Genomic DNA, 13,360 nt, shown 5'->3' with positions numbered 1-13,360 from the left:
AAACAAAGTCATGTAAAGCCAAACAATTTAGAGAAAAAAATCGTAATATTTTGGGGAAAAAATGTCGAGTAACAAAACATGTTAGAGAAAAATGTTGTTTTTTTTCAAATTTTCAAACAACAAAGAAGTTGTAATATTCCAAGACAAATAGTTGAGTAAAGTCATTGTTATCATTATTAGTTATTTTAAACAAAAAAGTTGTGCATTTTCGGGGGGAAAAAGTTGAGCAACGTCCAAAACATTTTAGAGAAAAAAATGGTTGTTATATTTCCAGACCACAAGATAAAAAAGTCGAGTAATTTGAAAACATTTTTTGACAAAAGAAATTGCTCATTGAAAGTCAAAAAATGTCAAAAAATTGTAGACAAAAAAGTTGTTTTATTTCCAGAAAACAAAGTCGTATAAAGTCAAACAATTTCGAGAAAAAAGTGTAAAATTTTGAGACAAGGTCATAAAATTCCAAGAAAAAAAAAGAAAAGTCAAGATAAGTTGAACATTTTTGACCCAAAGTTGTTACATTTTCAGACAATAAAGTCGGCGAGGAGGAGAAGGAGGAGGAGGAGGAGGAGGAGGAGGAGTCTTCCTCACCAACACCTTTGATATCTAAAGTGGAACATGAAGTAAACTGAAACCAAGTTAAACCAAGTTAAACCAAGTTAAACCAAGTTAAACCAGGTTAAACCAAGTTAAACCAGGTCCTGCGACATAAAGAACATCTTTAAAATCTTTGTTTCCACTGGTTTGTATTTTCCTCTTGTTGCTGCGTGTTTGTTTGTTTCACCTTCTCACTTATATCTGATCACTATCATTGATCCGCTGTGATTTTACTGTGTTTTTGTCTTTACAGTAGAGCGAGCAACAGATTGGGACCAGTATAAACTGGGTGTAACTGGGTTAACTGGCTCTGAAGGAGCTGATGCAGCATTAACATCAGAGTGTTAAAGGACCAATCAGCAGATTAACTAACCTGCACTTAACATGTAAATCCTCTCAGTCAGAAACTCAATCTGTAAAAGTCTCTGTAGGGATTTAAGCACACACACACACACACACACACACACACACATAGAGAGAATAAAGAAAGAGAATAAAGAGTGGAGAGAATAAAGAGGTGGACAGAAGTAGGCTCTGAGTGGCTGCAGGGTTAAACACAGAACAAGTGAACAAAGAGAAGAAGAAGAAGAAGAAAAGACGGAGAGCAGATGGAGGAGACAATATGGAGACACACCCACCCACTGACGTCCAAATGAGAGCGACACACTGGGGAACAAACCAACCTTCGACATCACGTCCTGCACCATGGACAGAACTCGTCTGTTTCCAAAGTCTGCTCAGATTTATACAGAAAATAAAACCTGCTGCGTGAATAATATATTTATATATGAACAGCTGGTGGAGACGAGGCTGCAGATGGAGGACGTGCTCAGGTCTGAAAGTGCGTTTCACTTCAGGTTCCTACACAATGAGCACTTAAACAAGACTTCAGGCAGGTTTTATGCACAAATTCAGGTAAAATCTGAACTGACTCTGGCTGGAAACTTGACTACTGACGTGTCCCGTTGTCTTTGAGTAGAAGTATAAAGTAGCAGTACTTGAGTAGAAGTACTGGATTACTTTGCAGAAGAAGACGAGGTGAGTGAAGGAGCTTCAGTTACTAACAAACAGATGAAGGAGTGAGCCTGAACATGAAACCTGTACTCTCCTCATCCTGACGCTCCGACATCCGTCGAGTCTGTTTCCTCCAGCTGAGACTATCCGCCGCCTCCTCCTCCTCCTCCTCCTCCTCGTCTTTATTGTCTGAAAATGTAACAACTTTTTCGTCTAAAATGTTCAACTTATCTTGACTTTTTTTAATTTCTTGGAATTTAACGACCTTGTTGTCTCAAAATTTTACACTCTTTTCTCAAAATGTTTTGACATCACTCAACTTTTTCCCCAAAATATTACGACTTTTTTCTCGAAATTGTTTGTCTTTATATGACTTTGTTTTCTGAAAATAAAACAACTTTTTTTCTCTAAAATAATTGACTTTACTCAACTCTTTTCTTGGGATATTACGACCTTTTTGTCTGAAAATATAAACTTTTGACGTTACTCAGCTTTTTTATCCGAATATTACAACTTATTCGTCTAAAATGATTGACTTTACTCGACTTTTTCTTGGAATATTATATTTTGTTGTCTGAAAATATAAACTTTTTTGTCTTCAATGTTATTCAACTTCTTTTTTCTAAAATGTTTTGACATGATTCAACTTTTTTTTGCCAAAATATTACGACTTTGTTCAATAAATTGTTTGACTTTACATGACTTTGTTGTCTGGATATAAAACAACTTTTTACTGTAAAATTTTTTGACATTTTTTTACTGTTTTTTTTTTTTTAATTTTGCAACTTTTTTGCTCGACTTTTTCATTTTGTGGTCTGGAAATAAAACAACTTTCATTCTCTAAAATGTTTTGACATTGCTCAACTTTTCCTCCCGAAAATGTACAACTTTTTTGTCTAAAATAACTAATAATGATAATAACGACTTTACTCAACTATTTGTCTTGGAATATTACAACTTTGTTGTTTGAAAATATAAAAGTTTTTCTCTAAAATGCGTTAAAAGATCTGAGTGCTTCTGTCACCTCTGACTGCAGAACATCACATACTGACGGTCAGTGCTGCAGAGAACCACTGTGACCTAAACCGACCTTCTTAGAGCTCGGCACGTTTCTGGTTTTAAAAACAGAACAACTAAAATGATGAATCAACCTTTAGCTTCAACACTGATGTGAACGTGTCAGCGTTCTCTGAGGAACCCTGATCAAATGTTCTCCACCTGCAGAGTCAGAGACCTTCAACATATCTGTCATTCCTGCACCTGGTTCTAATGTTCACACCAAACTCAATTCAAAAAACACAGAAGACGGTAAAGACCCTCACTCATCTGCAACATTTCTAATCATCCATCAATAGTCATCGATCACTATTCACACACACACACACACACACACACACACACACACACACACACACACACGTAGTCTTGTTTAAAGATGGTGTGTGTGTGTACATGAGATCAGTCTTTAGAGAAGAGCTCAGATAGTTTTACTTCAGAGAAAGTAGCAAAAATACAGCGTGGAAATATGGAGGACGAAAAAGGGATTCAGTATCAATAAATAATAATAAATAAAGAGATACATAAATAAATACATAAATAAATAAAAAGATGTGTGTGTGAATAAATAAATAAATACTGTACTAAAAAAATATTTTAATAAATACAAGAATAAATAAATAAATAACTGAATAAATACCAAAAATAAAATACTGAATGTATAAATAAATACAGAATTAAATAAATACTGAAACAATTAATTAAAATAATAACTAAATGCTGTCAATAAATTAAAAAATTAAAAGAAAATAATAAATAAATAAAATAACAAATACACATTAAAATAAATACAGAAATAAATAAATAAAATAATTAAAAAAATAAACATTGAAATAAATACACAAGGTTTGGACCTCCTACATCATCAATGTACAAACACAGAAATACAGAAATTATTAATGTAACTGTACAAAAACGTTGTAATAAATTTAAGATATTTATTTATTTATTTAGTCCTGTTTACTTATTGCACATTATTGATTTTTTTTTTCTGTATTTACTGATACTGTTGTAATTGTTTGTCCTCCGTACAGAAACACTGAATTAAAAGTAAAAGTACTGCATCAAAAATCTTAGTTAAGTAAAAGTACACTTCTATTTAAATATCCCCCGCTGTAGTTATTATTAATGACATCACCTTAAATGTGTGAAGTAGTCTGGATGTCAGGTACATGCAGTAATATAAATAATATAAAACAATAATCTATAATAATAATAATAATAATACAATAATAAACTAATAAAATAATTATATTTTATTATTTTAAAATAATAATAAAATATAATTAACTTATTATTATTTTATTTCTTTTAAATAATAATAATAATAATAATAATAATAATAATAATAATAATAATAATAGTATAAAGTAATATCAAAGCCACTCAGGTGAAGTTCAGGTACTCAGCAGTATTATAGTGTGCAGTGTTGTACGGCAGCTGTTGGGGGACAATCTTACCTTGCTCGGCCCCGCAGCAGGTCAGCAGGAGCAGCGGGAGGAGGAGCAGTAGCAGCCCGCAGGAGGAGGCCCGGGCCGGGGCCACAGGGGCCCGCAGCCCGCTCTCACCCTCCATCCCGCGCGGATCCGATCACACCTATCGATCCCTGATCTCTGACCGTCAGCTGGGCTCGCGCGCACACTTGTTGTTGAGAAAACTTTCCAACATGGACGCCTCAGAGGTGGAGCAGATAGAGTCCAGGAGGAGCAGGGGTCCTGTCCAGTAAGGGGTCTCCTCTTCTCCTCGCCTCCTCTCCTCTCCTCGTCTCCTTCATCCCTCCATTCCTCCAGGACAGAGGAGCGGGGCGCGGCTGCTCCGAGGCCGGGACAGACGCTCTGAGAGGCGGCCTGCTGAGCGCTGAGGGGTCGCTGCTGCTGGAGGGTGGAGGTGGAGGAGGTGCCCGCAGCAAACACAGAATCATAGGAGGGACACACCGAGAGTTAAACAAACACACACGCACGCACAGAAACAGGGAGCAGGTAGATCCAGACCAGTCGGAGCTCCGTCAGTGTCCCAGTGTTCCCAGTTCACACAGCACAAACCAGCAGAGAGAAAAGTTCCAGAGACAAAAGCAGCAGGACTCAAGTTTCCACCTCTGGGAGACACACCGAGGCCACGCCCCCTCCGAGGCCTCTGATTGGCTCACAGCCAGCGGGGGCGGGGTCAGGGGCTGAGTGACAGGCCGCAGTGATGGAATGTGTCTGTCTCTCTGTCCCTGTCTGTCTGTCGCTCCTCATTCACTCTGTGCACATTTAAATTATAATACACACTTTTAATATAATTATTACTATTTATTATATTATATTAACATTAATAAGACAAATATTTAAGCTTTTTTATTAATATATTAATCTTAATCATATGAACACATATATAATTATTTTATATTTATAGATCTGTATCTGTCTACTTTTATTTATTTATTCATTTATTATTTGTTTATTTCTGTTTTATTCATTGATATAAGGCAACATTTATGTTTACTAAATTTATTCTTCTATTTTTTCTGTATTTTTATTGATATTTATTTATTTACTTGTCAATTTATTTTTTTATTTAAGGCAAAAAAATAGTCTGATTATGGTTTCACTCATTTAATTTCAGTTTTTGTTTATTCATTTATTTATTTAAGGTAATATTTAGCTTAACTGTGAGATTATTCTTCTACTTTCTGTCTGTATTTTTATTGATATTTATTTTTTTATTTATTAATTTGTTAATTTCTTTTTTATTGAAGACAATATTTCGTCTGATTATGGTTTAATTCCTCTAATTTCAGTTTTAATTTATTTATTAAAGACAATATTTAGGTTTACTGGAGTTTATTGTTCTAATTTCTTTATTTCCCAAATAACTTAAAAAAAAATAAAATAAAATAAATGCATAAAAAAATGAAACAACAGATGAAAATAAAATGAGGAAAGTAAAACAAAAATAAAAAATAAAAATATAAACAAGGACCTACTGAATCTGAATATAATCAACAAAAGCAAACAGTGTAAATATTCAGTATTAATTAATAACAGGACCTGTGTTTTTAATTTAAAGTAATCTTTAATTAATTTCTAATGCTGAAAACATTTGAATAAAATCACTTGTTACATGTAATTAAACTACAAAATAACTGTAACTGAGAACAAATATATTGTTTTCAGTGAAAAGTTTAAATGTAGTTAGATTACTCATTACATGATTAACAGAGTAACTAGTAATCTATTACATCTCAGAGTAACATGAGATTTAAAACCAGACGTCAGTTACATTTTATTTGTTCACAGAAGAAACTAAAACAATGAGAACAGACTGAATACACACACACACACACACACACACACACACGTCTACATTTCACACCTGAAGCTCCCCAGAGCAGGTGAGGCGGGGTGAGGACATTATGTCAGCAGAGAGAGAGACAATGATGTCACAGCTCAGATAAAAGGAGACAGATACCCCCCCGCCCTCCTCCTCCTCCTCCTTCTTCTTCTTCTGTTGGAGGATAAAAGACGAGAGTCAGGTATCACCTCCCCCCTCCTCCTCCTCCTCCTCTGTGTGTCTGTTTTCTGTCAGCGGAGGTGTGAACAGGACGAGAGAACAAAACATGCAGAGGAGGACAGGAAGGAGGGAGGAGGAGAGGGTGAGGAGGAGGAGGGAAACAAGGAGGCAGGGAGGAACAGAGAGGAGAGAGTAGGGGAAGAAAGACAAGAAGAGAAGAAGACAGGAGGGAAGAAGGAGAAATAAAAGGAGACAAGAAAGAAAGAAAAAAGGAGGGAAAGAGGAGGAAGGAAACAAGGAAAGGAGGAAGGGAAAAAGGGACAGAGGAAGGGATAAAGGGAAGGAGGACAGGAGAGATGGAGAGAGCAGAGGAGAGATGGAGGGAACAGAGGAGAGATGGAGGGAGCAGAGGAGAGATGGAGGGAACAGAGGAGAGATGGAGGGAGCAGAGGAGAGATGGAGGGAGCAGAGGAGAGATGGATCATGGGAAACTGTCACCTGTCTGTCAAATGACAGGAAGAGAAGAGGGTTTGACAGACAGGTGATAACTCCGCCCCCAGAACAGCTCTGACTTCACTCAGGAATATTTATTTATTTTTTATTTATTTCATGACTCATTTATACTCTCTTTTATTTTAGTGTTTTATTTTATATATTTAATAATTATTATTATTTATATTGAATTATTAGTCTGAGACATACTTGTAAATAAATAATCAAAAGAGAAAGAAAAAAGAAAAAAAACACTGATTCTGTCCGTCCGTCTGTCCGCAGTAACTTCTTAGTGTCCATCGTCCTGATCCTCTTCACTTCACGCACACCTCACTGTCAACTTCCTGTTCTCTGTCCTCTGTCGTCTCTCCGCTGCTCTCTGTCCTCTATTTTCTGTCCTCTGTCCTTTTTTCTCTGTCCACTGTTCTGTCCTACGTCGACTGTCCACTGTTCTCTATCTTGTCAACTCTCCACCGTCCTCTGTCCTAGGTCCATTGTTCACTTTCTATTATCCTCTGTTATCTGTCCTCTACCCTCCCTCCATGTAGTCTCTCTGCTGCTCTCTATCCCCTGTCCTCTGTCCTTTTTTCTCTGTCCACTGTCCTCTTTTGTGTTCTTGGTTCATCGTCCACTGTCTACTGTCCTCTGTCCCTCTCACTCAGCCCACACTCACCCAACCACAGGTACTTCAGTATCAGGTACTTTTACTTTACTGGAGTATTTTTACAGCACAGTTTTAATTACAGATTAAAAAGAGTAAAATAAAGATAATGTTGAGTGAAGATAATGTTTAGTAAAGTAACTGAAGCTGTCAGACAACTGTAGAGCAGTGAAAGTATAAAGTATCATCAGATTACATTACTGAGGTAAAGTACCTCAGGTTTGTACTGGAGTACAGGACATGAGTAAAAGTACTTAGTTACATCGTACCTCTGGTGTCTGAGTACTTTACAGTGTTGATGGAGGTGCCGGGGTTATCTCCATGGCAACGGGCTGATGTGACCTCCGACCTCAGCCCTGCAGTAGCTCCTCTTCCTCTTCCTGTAAGACCCTCCCTCTCTGACTTCCTGCCTCTGAACTCTGGCCTCTGATTGGACGCTCGCACCCGCCGCCACATTCCAGCGGCTCTTCAGAGAGGAAGTGATATCGTTAACGGGCTTCCTACGTTTCCCATGATGCCTCTCAGCATGGAGACAATCAGTCTGCAGAGCTGGAAGAAGTGCTTTGATGTTTCACTGCAGTAAAAGTACTGATGTCACTCTGGTTAAAGTCTGCGCTCAGAGAATATACTGAAAGCACCAGCAGCAGGTCGACACATGGCGTCCAAGGTACCCTGGTGTGTCGTTGGCATCCTGGGACGCTGTGTCAACTTCAGCCTGTTACATGCACTGTGTCTTTTCAAAATAAGCTTCTGTTTTCACAGGAAATTTACAGTTTGCATACAGCCTCTTTCAAAATAAAAGCACTACGTCGGTACAACAACACAAATTGACACTTTTTCCTTCAACAACAAAAGCATGTGGTAACATTTAGAAAAAAATGTCATTGATTGGCTACATTCATACGGGAAGCGAACGCCGACCTCCCGGGTGACAGGCAGTGGTTTTGGACCCGTCCATCACCCCTCCCTCCAACCTTTTTCAGATATTTTGCCCCTTACATGTATGTTGTATGTTTCCTTTAAAAATTGACAAAAAAATGTATTGAGGAAAAAGAAAAAAGTCAACAAAATTTTTTACAGAGAGAGAAAAAAATTTGTAAAATTTTTTAGCGATTTTTAACAACACATGCGTTCCAAACATGCCTCGGATTTGGAAGGCATGTGTTCCTCAAAAATCGCTAAAAAAATTTACAGAAAAAAAAAAAATCCAAGATTTTTACAGAAGAATTTTTTTTTAAAAAAAAATTAAGAAAAAAAAAAGAAATCGGCAATTTTTCGTAAAGAAAAAAAAAAGATTTTTTACAAAAAAAAGCAAAAAATTAAAGAGTTGTTTTCTAGATATATAATACAAAAAAAGTTTTATAAGAAAACATGCCCTCCAAATGTTTTCTTTTAATACTACCAAGAAAATTTTAAGAAAATAAATTGCCAAATTCTATTCAAGAAAAACAAATTTTTGAATGAAAATCGTCTGTAAAATAAATCCAAATTCCAGCCATTTAAAGTTGTATGCCCCTCTCTTAAGCCAAAAAAGTCCCTCCCCAAATCTTAAAAACTTTGTTGACATCATGTCTCCCCCCTTTTGCCCCCCCATTAATAATGAACAGTCCCTAATATACCTAATAATACATTATTTATTACTGATCATATTTTGTTTAAATAATCTAAATGTGTTAATTAAAAGCTCCAATATTCACCTCTGAGATGTGGAATACAACATGTCAGAAAATGGAAACACTGAGGTAAGTAAATCTTTGTCCTGTGCAGTGTCAACAGTTGTTGCCAAAGCTGGAACAGAAACGTTCTCCGCAGGATTCTCCTCCACTGAATCACACTTTCACCATCTGAAGGGTGAACACACACATCTGCATCTGTAGCACAGCCAATAGGAACGCCCTCTCTCTCAGATGACCTGACATTTGACAGTCTCCTGAAAACAAGAGGAGGAGCAGAGGTCGAGTTGTCTCTCAAACACTTCAATTACAACATGATCAAAGGTTATTATGGGATTTTTGGGCAATGACACCAAACTACAACTGCCTACACTGGCTTTAAAACAAGAAGCTGAGAACAACATAAAGTTTGGAATGTCATGACTCACCTGAACTCTCTGACGCCAGCTCTGACACAATCAGGCGAAGGTGCAAAATTCCACAAACTAAAATGTCAACACTTTGGAAACTAAAAAGGTTGTGTCTGAATCTCATCAGCTGTGATAATTAACGGATGGTATAGAATATAATCATCCATGAATGATGTCTTTCTGAGGGATTCACTCAAACATCACCATCGCACTGGAAAGAAAACTTTATAAAAATGTTTCTGCATTAAACACATTAACATGAACACATGAACACAGACAGGTAGGCAGACAGAGAGACAAACAGGTAGGCAGACAGAGAGACAGACAGGTAGGCAGACAGAGAGACAGACAGATGTGTGGTCTCGTTAAGACGGAGGACAGACAGTTTCTAGATGTTTACACATGGACCTCCGTCTCCTGTCTCCTGTTTCCTCCTCTGATCCTCGGACATCTGGGAGCAGTTAGAGGAGGAATGAGGACAGAAAGACGGACAGACAGGAGAGAGGACGGACGTGAGACAGGCAGCTTGCTGTGTGTTTTCATTATAGAAACCAGACTGCAGCGTGTAGAGAGTTTGACCCCGTCACTCTGAAACATCCAGGAGTTAGTCTGATCCCAGCACCACCACACACACTCAGCTTCACCAGTGCTACACGTTTTCAAATATGATTTTACTTTACTTTTACAGACTGAATTTACCAACGCACCATCATCCCTACAACAGGAAATACTTTTTCCCTAACCTGATATGAAGTGTGCGCTGCACATGTGAGCATTTTTGATGATGGCCTCCGTCCAGTCCTTTGGTCTTATCACATTTAACCATAGTTGTCTTTGTTTTTGTTGACGGGCAGTGGCGGCTGGTTTTGAGCCATGACTCCTTCTATTCTAGCTCCCAATAACACAACAAGACAAACACATTTTAACACTCCTATGTAGCCTACAGCCCTGTGGGGGAGAGGCAGCTGCACCTCCAGGTGATAACATGATGTCACTGTGACATCAGACATAAAAAGGTCTGTTATTAGTGACCATCCAGTGAAACAGACATCTCCTTCACTGGATTTTGAATCCAAGGACAGAGAACCCAACTTTATGTGAGTGACTGGAGCCTGTGTGTGTTTGGATCCGTCCACCACATCTCCCTCCCTTCAACCCTTTTCAGATTTTTTGCCCTCTTAACTTATGTTGTATGTTTTCTTAAAAAATAGCCAAAAAAATAAATAAATTAAAAAAAAAAAAAAAAAAAACATCAGCAATTTTTTTTTACAGAAAAAAAGTCACCAAAAAAAGAAAAGAAGACATGCCTTCCAAACATGACTGGGAGGCATGTCTTCTTTTAAAATCGCTTAAAAAAATGTACAGTGAAAAAAAAATTTTTCATAGAAAAAAAGGAAAAAAAAAAAAGAGAAAATCTTAAATAGAAAATAATCGCCTTTTTTTTCAGAGAACATGCCTTCCTAACACAAGGCAGTTATGGAAGGCATGTTCTCTTAAAAAAGATTAAAATTTTGGGAAAATTAGAGGAAATTTTTTTCTTCTTCATTTTTTTTTTTTTTTTTTACTTTTTTCTGTAAAAATTTTTGAAGATTTTTTAAAAATGGGTTTCTATAAAAATTCAAATTAAAAACACTGCAAAATCTCTTCAAGAAAAAAATTGCCAAAATGTTTTACAAAAAAAAAGGAAATCGCTAAAAGTATTTTAAAGAAAAATGTCAAAAATAATAATCATAAAAAACATCAAACTTTTAATTGGAAAATAATCGCCAATTTTTAATTTTTTTTTTCCAGAGAACATGCCTTCCTAACCTGAGGCAGTTATGGAAGGCATGTCCTCTGAAAATAAATAATAATAAAGTTTATTCGTATAGCCCTTTAAAACAGCCCAGAGGGTGACCAAAGTGCTTTACAATAAAATAAAATAAAACAGCAAAAGAACAACAGTAAAGGACAGCAATAAAAACACAAAATAAACATGTCATAACAATCTTAAGTGTTAAAAGCCGTCTTAAAAAGAAAGGTTTTAAGTTTTGATTTAAAAAGACCTAGGTCAGTGATGGTGCGCATGTTGGGGGGGAGCTTGTTCCACAGTCTGGGTGCGGCCACCGAGAAAGCCCTGTCACCCCAATGTTTGTAATTGGACCTTGGGACCTCCAACAGACCCTGGTATGACAACCTTAGGGTTCTGTTTCTGACTTGTGGCGTGAGAAGGTCGGATAAATAGGGTGGAGCAAGTCCGTTAGGAGCTTTAAAAACGAATGTTAAAATCTTAAAATCGATTCTAAAATGGACAGGAAGCCAATGAAGAGAGTAAAGGACAGGAGTGATGTGCTCGCATCTAGGAGTGTTCGTTAAAAGACGGGCTGCTGCATTTTGCACGAATTGCAAATGACTGATGGATGACTGGGAAGTACCAACATAAAGTGCATTACAATAATCTAGCCTTGAGCTAATGAAGGCATGAATAGCTTTTTCAAGGTCAGCACGATTAAGGAATGGCTTCACCTTGGCCAGAAGGCGCAATTGAAAAAAGTTTACTTTAACCACAGTGTCAATTTGTTTGTCGAACTTGAAGTTACTGTCGAACGTAACCCCGAGATTTCTGACCATTGGACTGAGTTTCATTGCTGTGAAATTAGACATTTCTGTTTTCCCAAACACAATACACTCTGTCTTGTCTTCATTAAGATGTAGGAAGTTGGATGACAACCACTGCTTAATGTCGGCAATAGCATTAGTCAAATTCCTATGTGCCCCGCTTCCCGTTAGGCCCAACGGTAAATAAATTTGGAGGTCGTCCGCGTAGCAGTGGAACGACAGATCGTGCTTCGCTATAATTGAACCAAGCGGCAGCATGTAAAGAGAGAAAAGAGTAGGACCGAGGATCGACCCTTGTGGTACCCCGCAGGAGAGAGAGGTGCTCGAGGAGGACAGGTCACCAATCATTACTGAAAAGCTTTGATCATTTAAGTAGGAAGTAAGCCACTTAAATGCGGTGCCACTGATGCCAACATATTCATTAAGGCGAGATAGCAGAATCGCGTGGTCCACAGTATCGAAGGCCGCTGTGAGGTCTAGCAGTACTAGGATCATAGGGCATTTGGCATCAACAGACAGAGCAACATCATTGTGTACCTTCAGCAAGGCAGACTCGGTGCTATGATGAGATCTGAAGCCAGACTGGAATTTATCAAAAATATTGTTGTGCTCTTTGCTTGTAGTTGTGTGAAAACAACTTTTTCTAGAACTTTGGACAAAAAGGACAGATGGGAGACAGGTCTAAAATTTGATAGAATTGAGGGATCGAGTTGAGGTTTTTTAAGGAGAGGTCGAACCACAGCATGTTTCAGGGCGGCCGGGACAGAGCCAGAGCTAAGAGAAGAGTTAATAAAAGTCAGTAAGGGATTCAAAATTTTAGAAAAATTAGAAAAAAAAAAACTTTTTTTTTTTTTTTTACTTTTTTTTTCTGTAAAATATTTTGAAGATTTTTTTAAAATGATTTTCTTTAAAAATTCAAATTAAAAACACTGCCAAAATCTATTCAAGAAAAAAAAATCGGCAAAATTTTTTTTGAATGAAAATTGCCAATAAAATAAATACAAATTCCTGCCAATTATAGTTGTATGCCCCTTGCCTAAGCCAAAACTAAAAAAAAATAAGTCCCTCCCCTAAGCTTAAAAAATTAGTCGACATGCCTCCCCCTTTCTGCACCTCCCCCCCCCCCCCCCATTAACAATGAACAGGTGTGGGTCGGGTCGCGGGACTTTGCAGGAGGGTACGGTTTTTACTTGGACACAATGAACAGGTAACAGGTTGGCTCTGGTTCACAATTGTGTTTCATTGACTAATAAAAGTAATAAAATAATCTGCTCAGATAGTAGACCATGTTTTATTCAGCTGTGGTCACACCTACCAGTGATGTCACCGAGTACCGACACACCCTCAGCACTCTGTGACGTCACTGCACC

At 37.4% G+C, this 13,360-nt stretch overlaps 1 protein-coding gene across 2 annotated transcripts in view; it reads right to left on the bottom strand.

Annotated features, from left to right (window-relative positions):
* Nucleotides 1-4,774, bottom strand: part of LOC126400611 (ephrin type-B receptor 4b-like) — a 27,526-nt gene extending 22,752 nt beyond the window's left edge. The window contains exon 1 of one of the 2 annotated variants that reach the window (XM_050061461.1): nt 4,125-4,774. In XM_050061461.1, the coding sequence (XP_049917418.1) occupies nt 4,125-4,239 (115 nt within the window). In that variant the 5' untranslated portion in view covers nt 4,240-4,774. The remainder of the gene's footprint in view (nt 1-4,124) is intronic. The other variant, XM_050061462.1, reaches the window with a different exon arrangement.
* Nucleotides 4,775-13,360: the final 8,586 nt, after the last annotated feature.

Source organism: Epinephelus moara, chromosome 14 (genome assembly GCF_006386435.1).
Source record: "Epinephelus moara isolate mb chromosome 14, YSFRI_EMoa_1.0, whole genome shotgun sequence".
NCBI classification, from domain to species: Eukaryota; Metazoa; Chordata; class Actinopteri; order Perciformes; family Serranidae; genus Epinephelus; species Epinephelus moara.
Note: the sequence above shows the minus strand (reverse complement) of the source record. Positions and strands in the feature narration are given on the sequence as shown.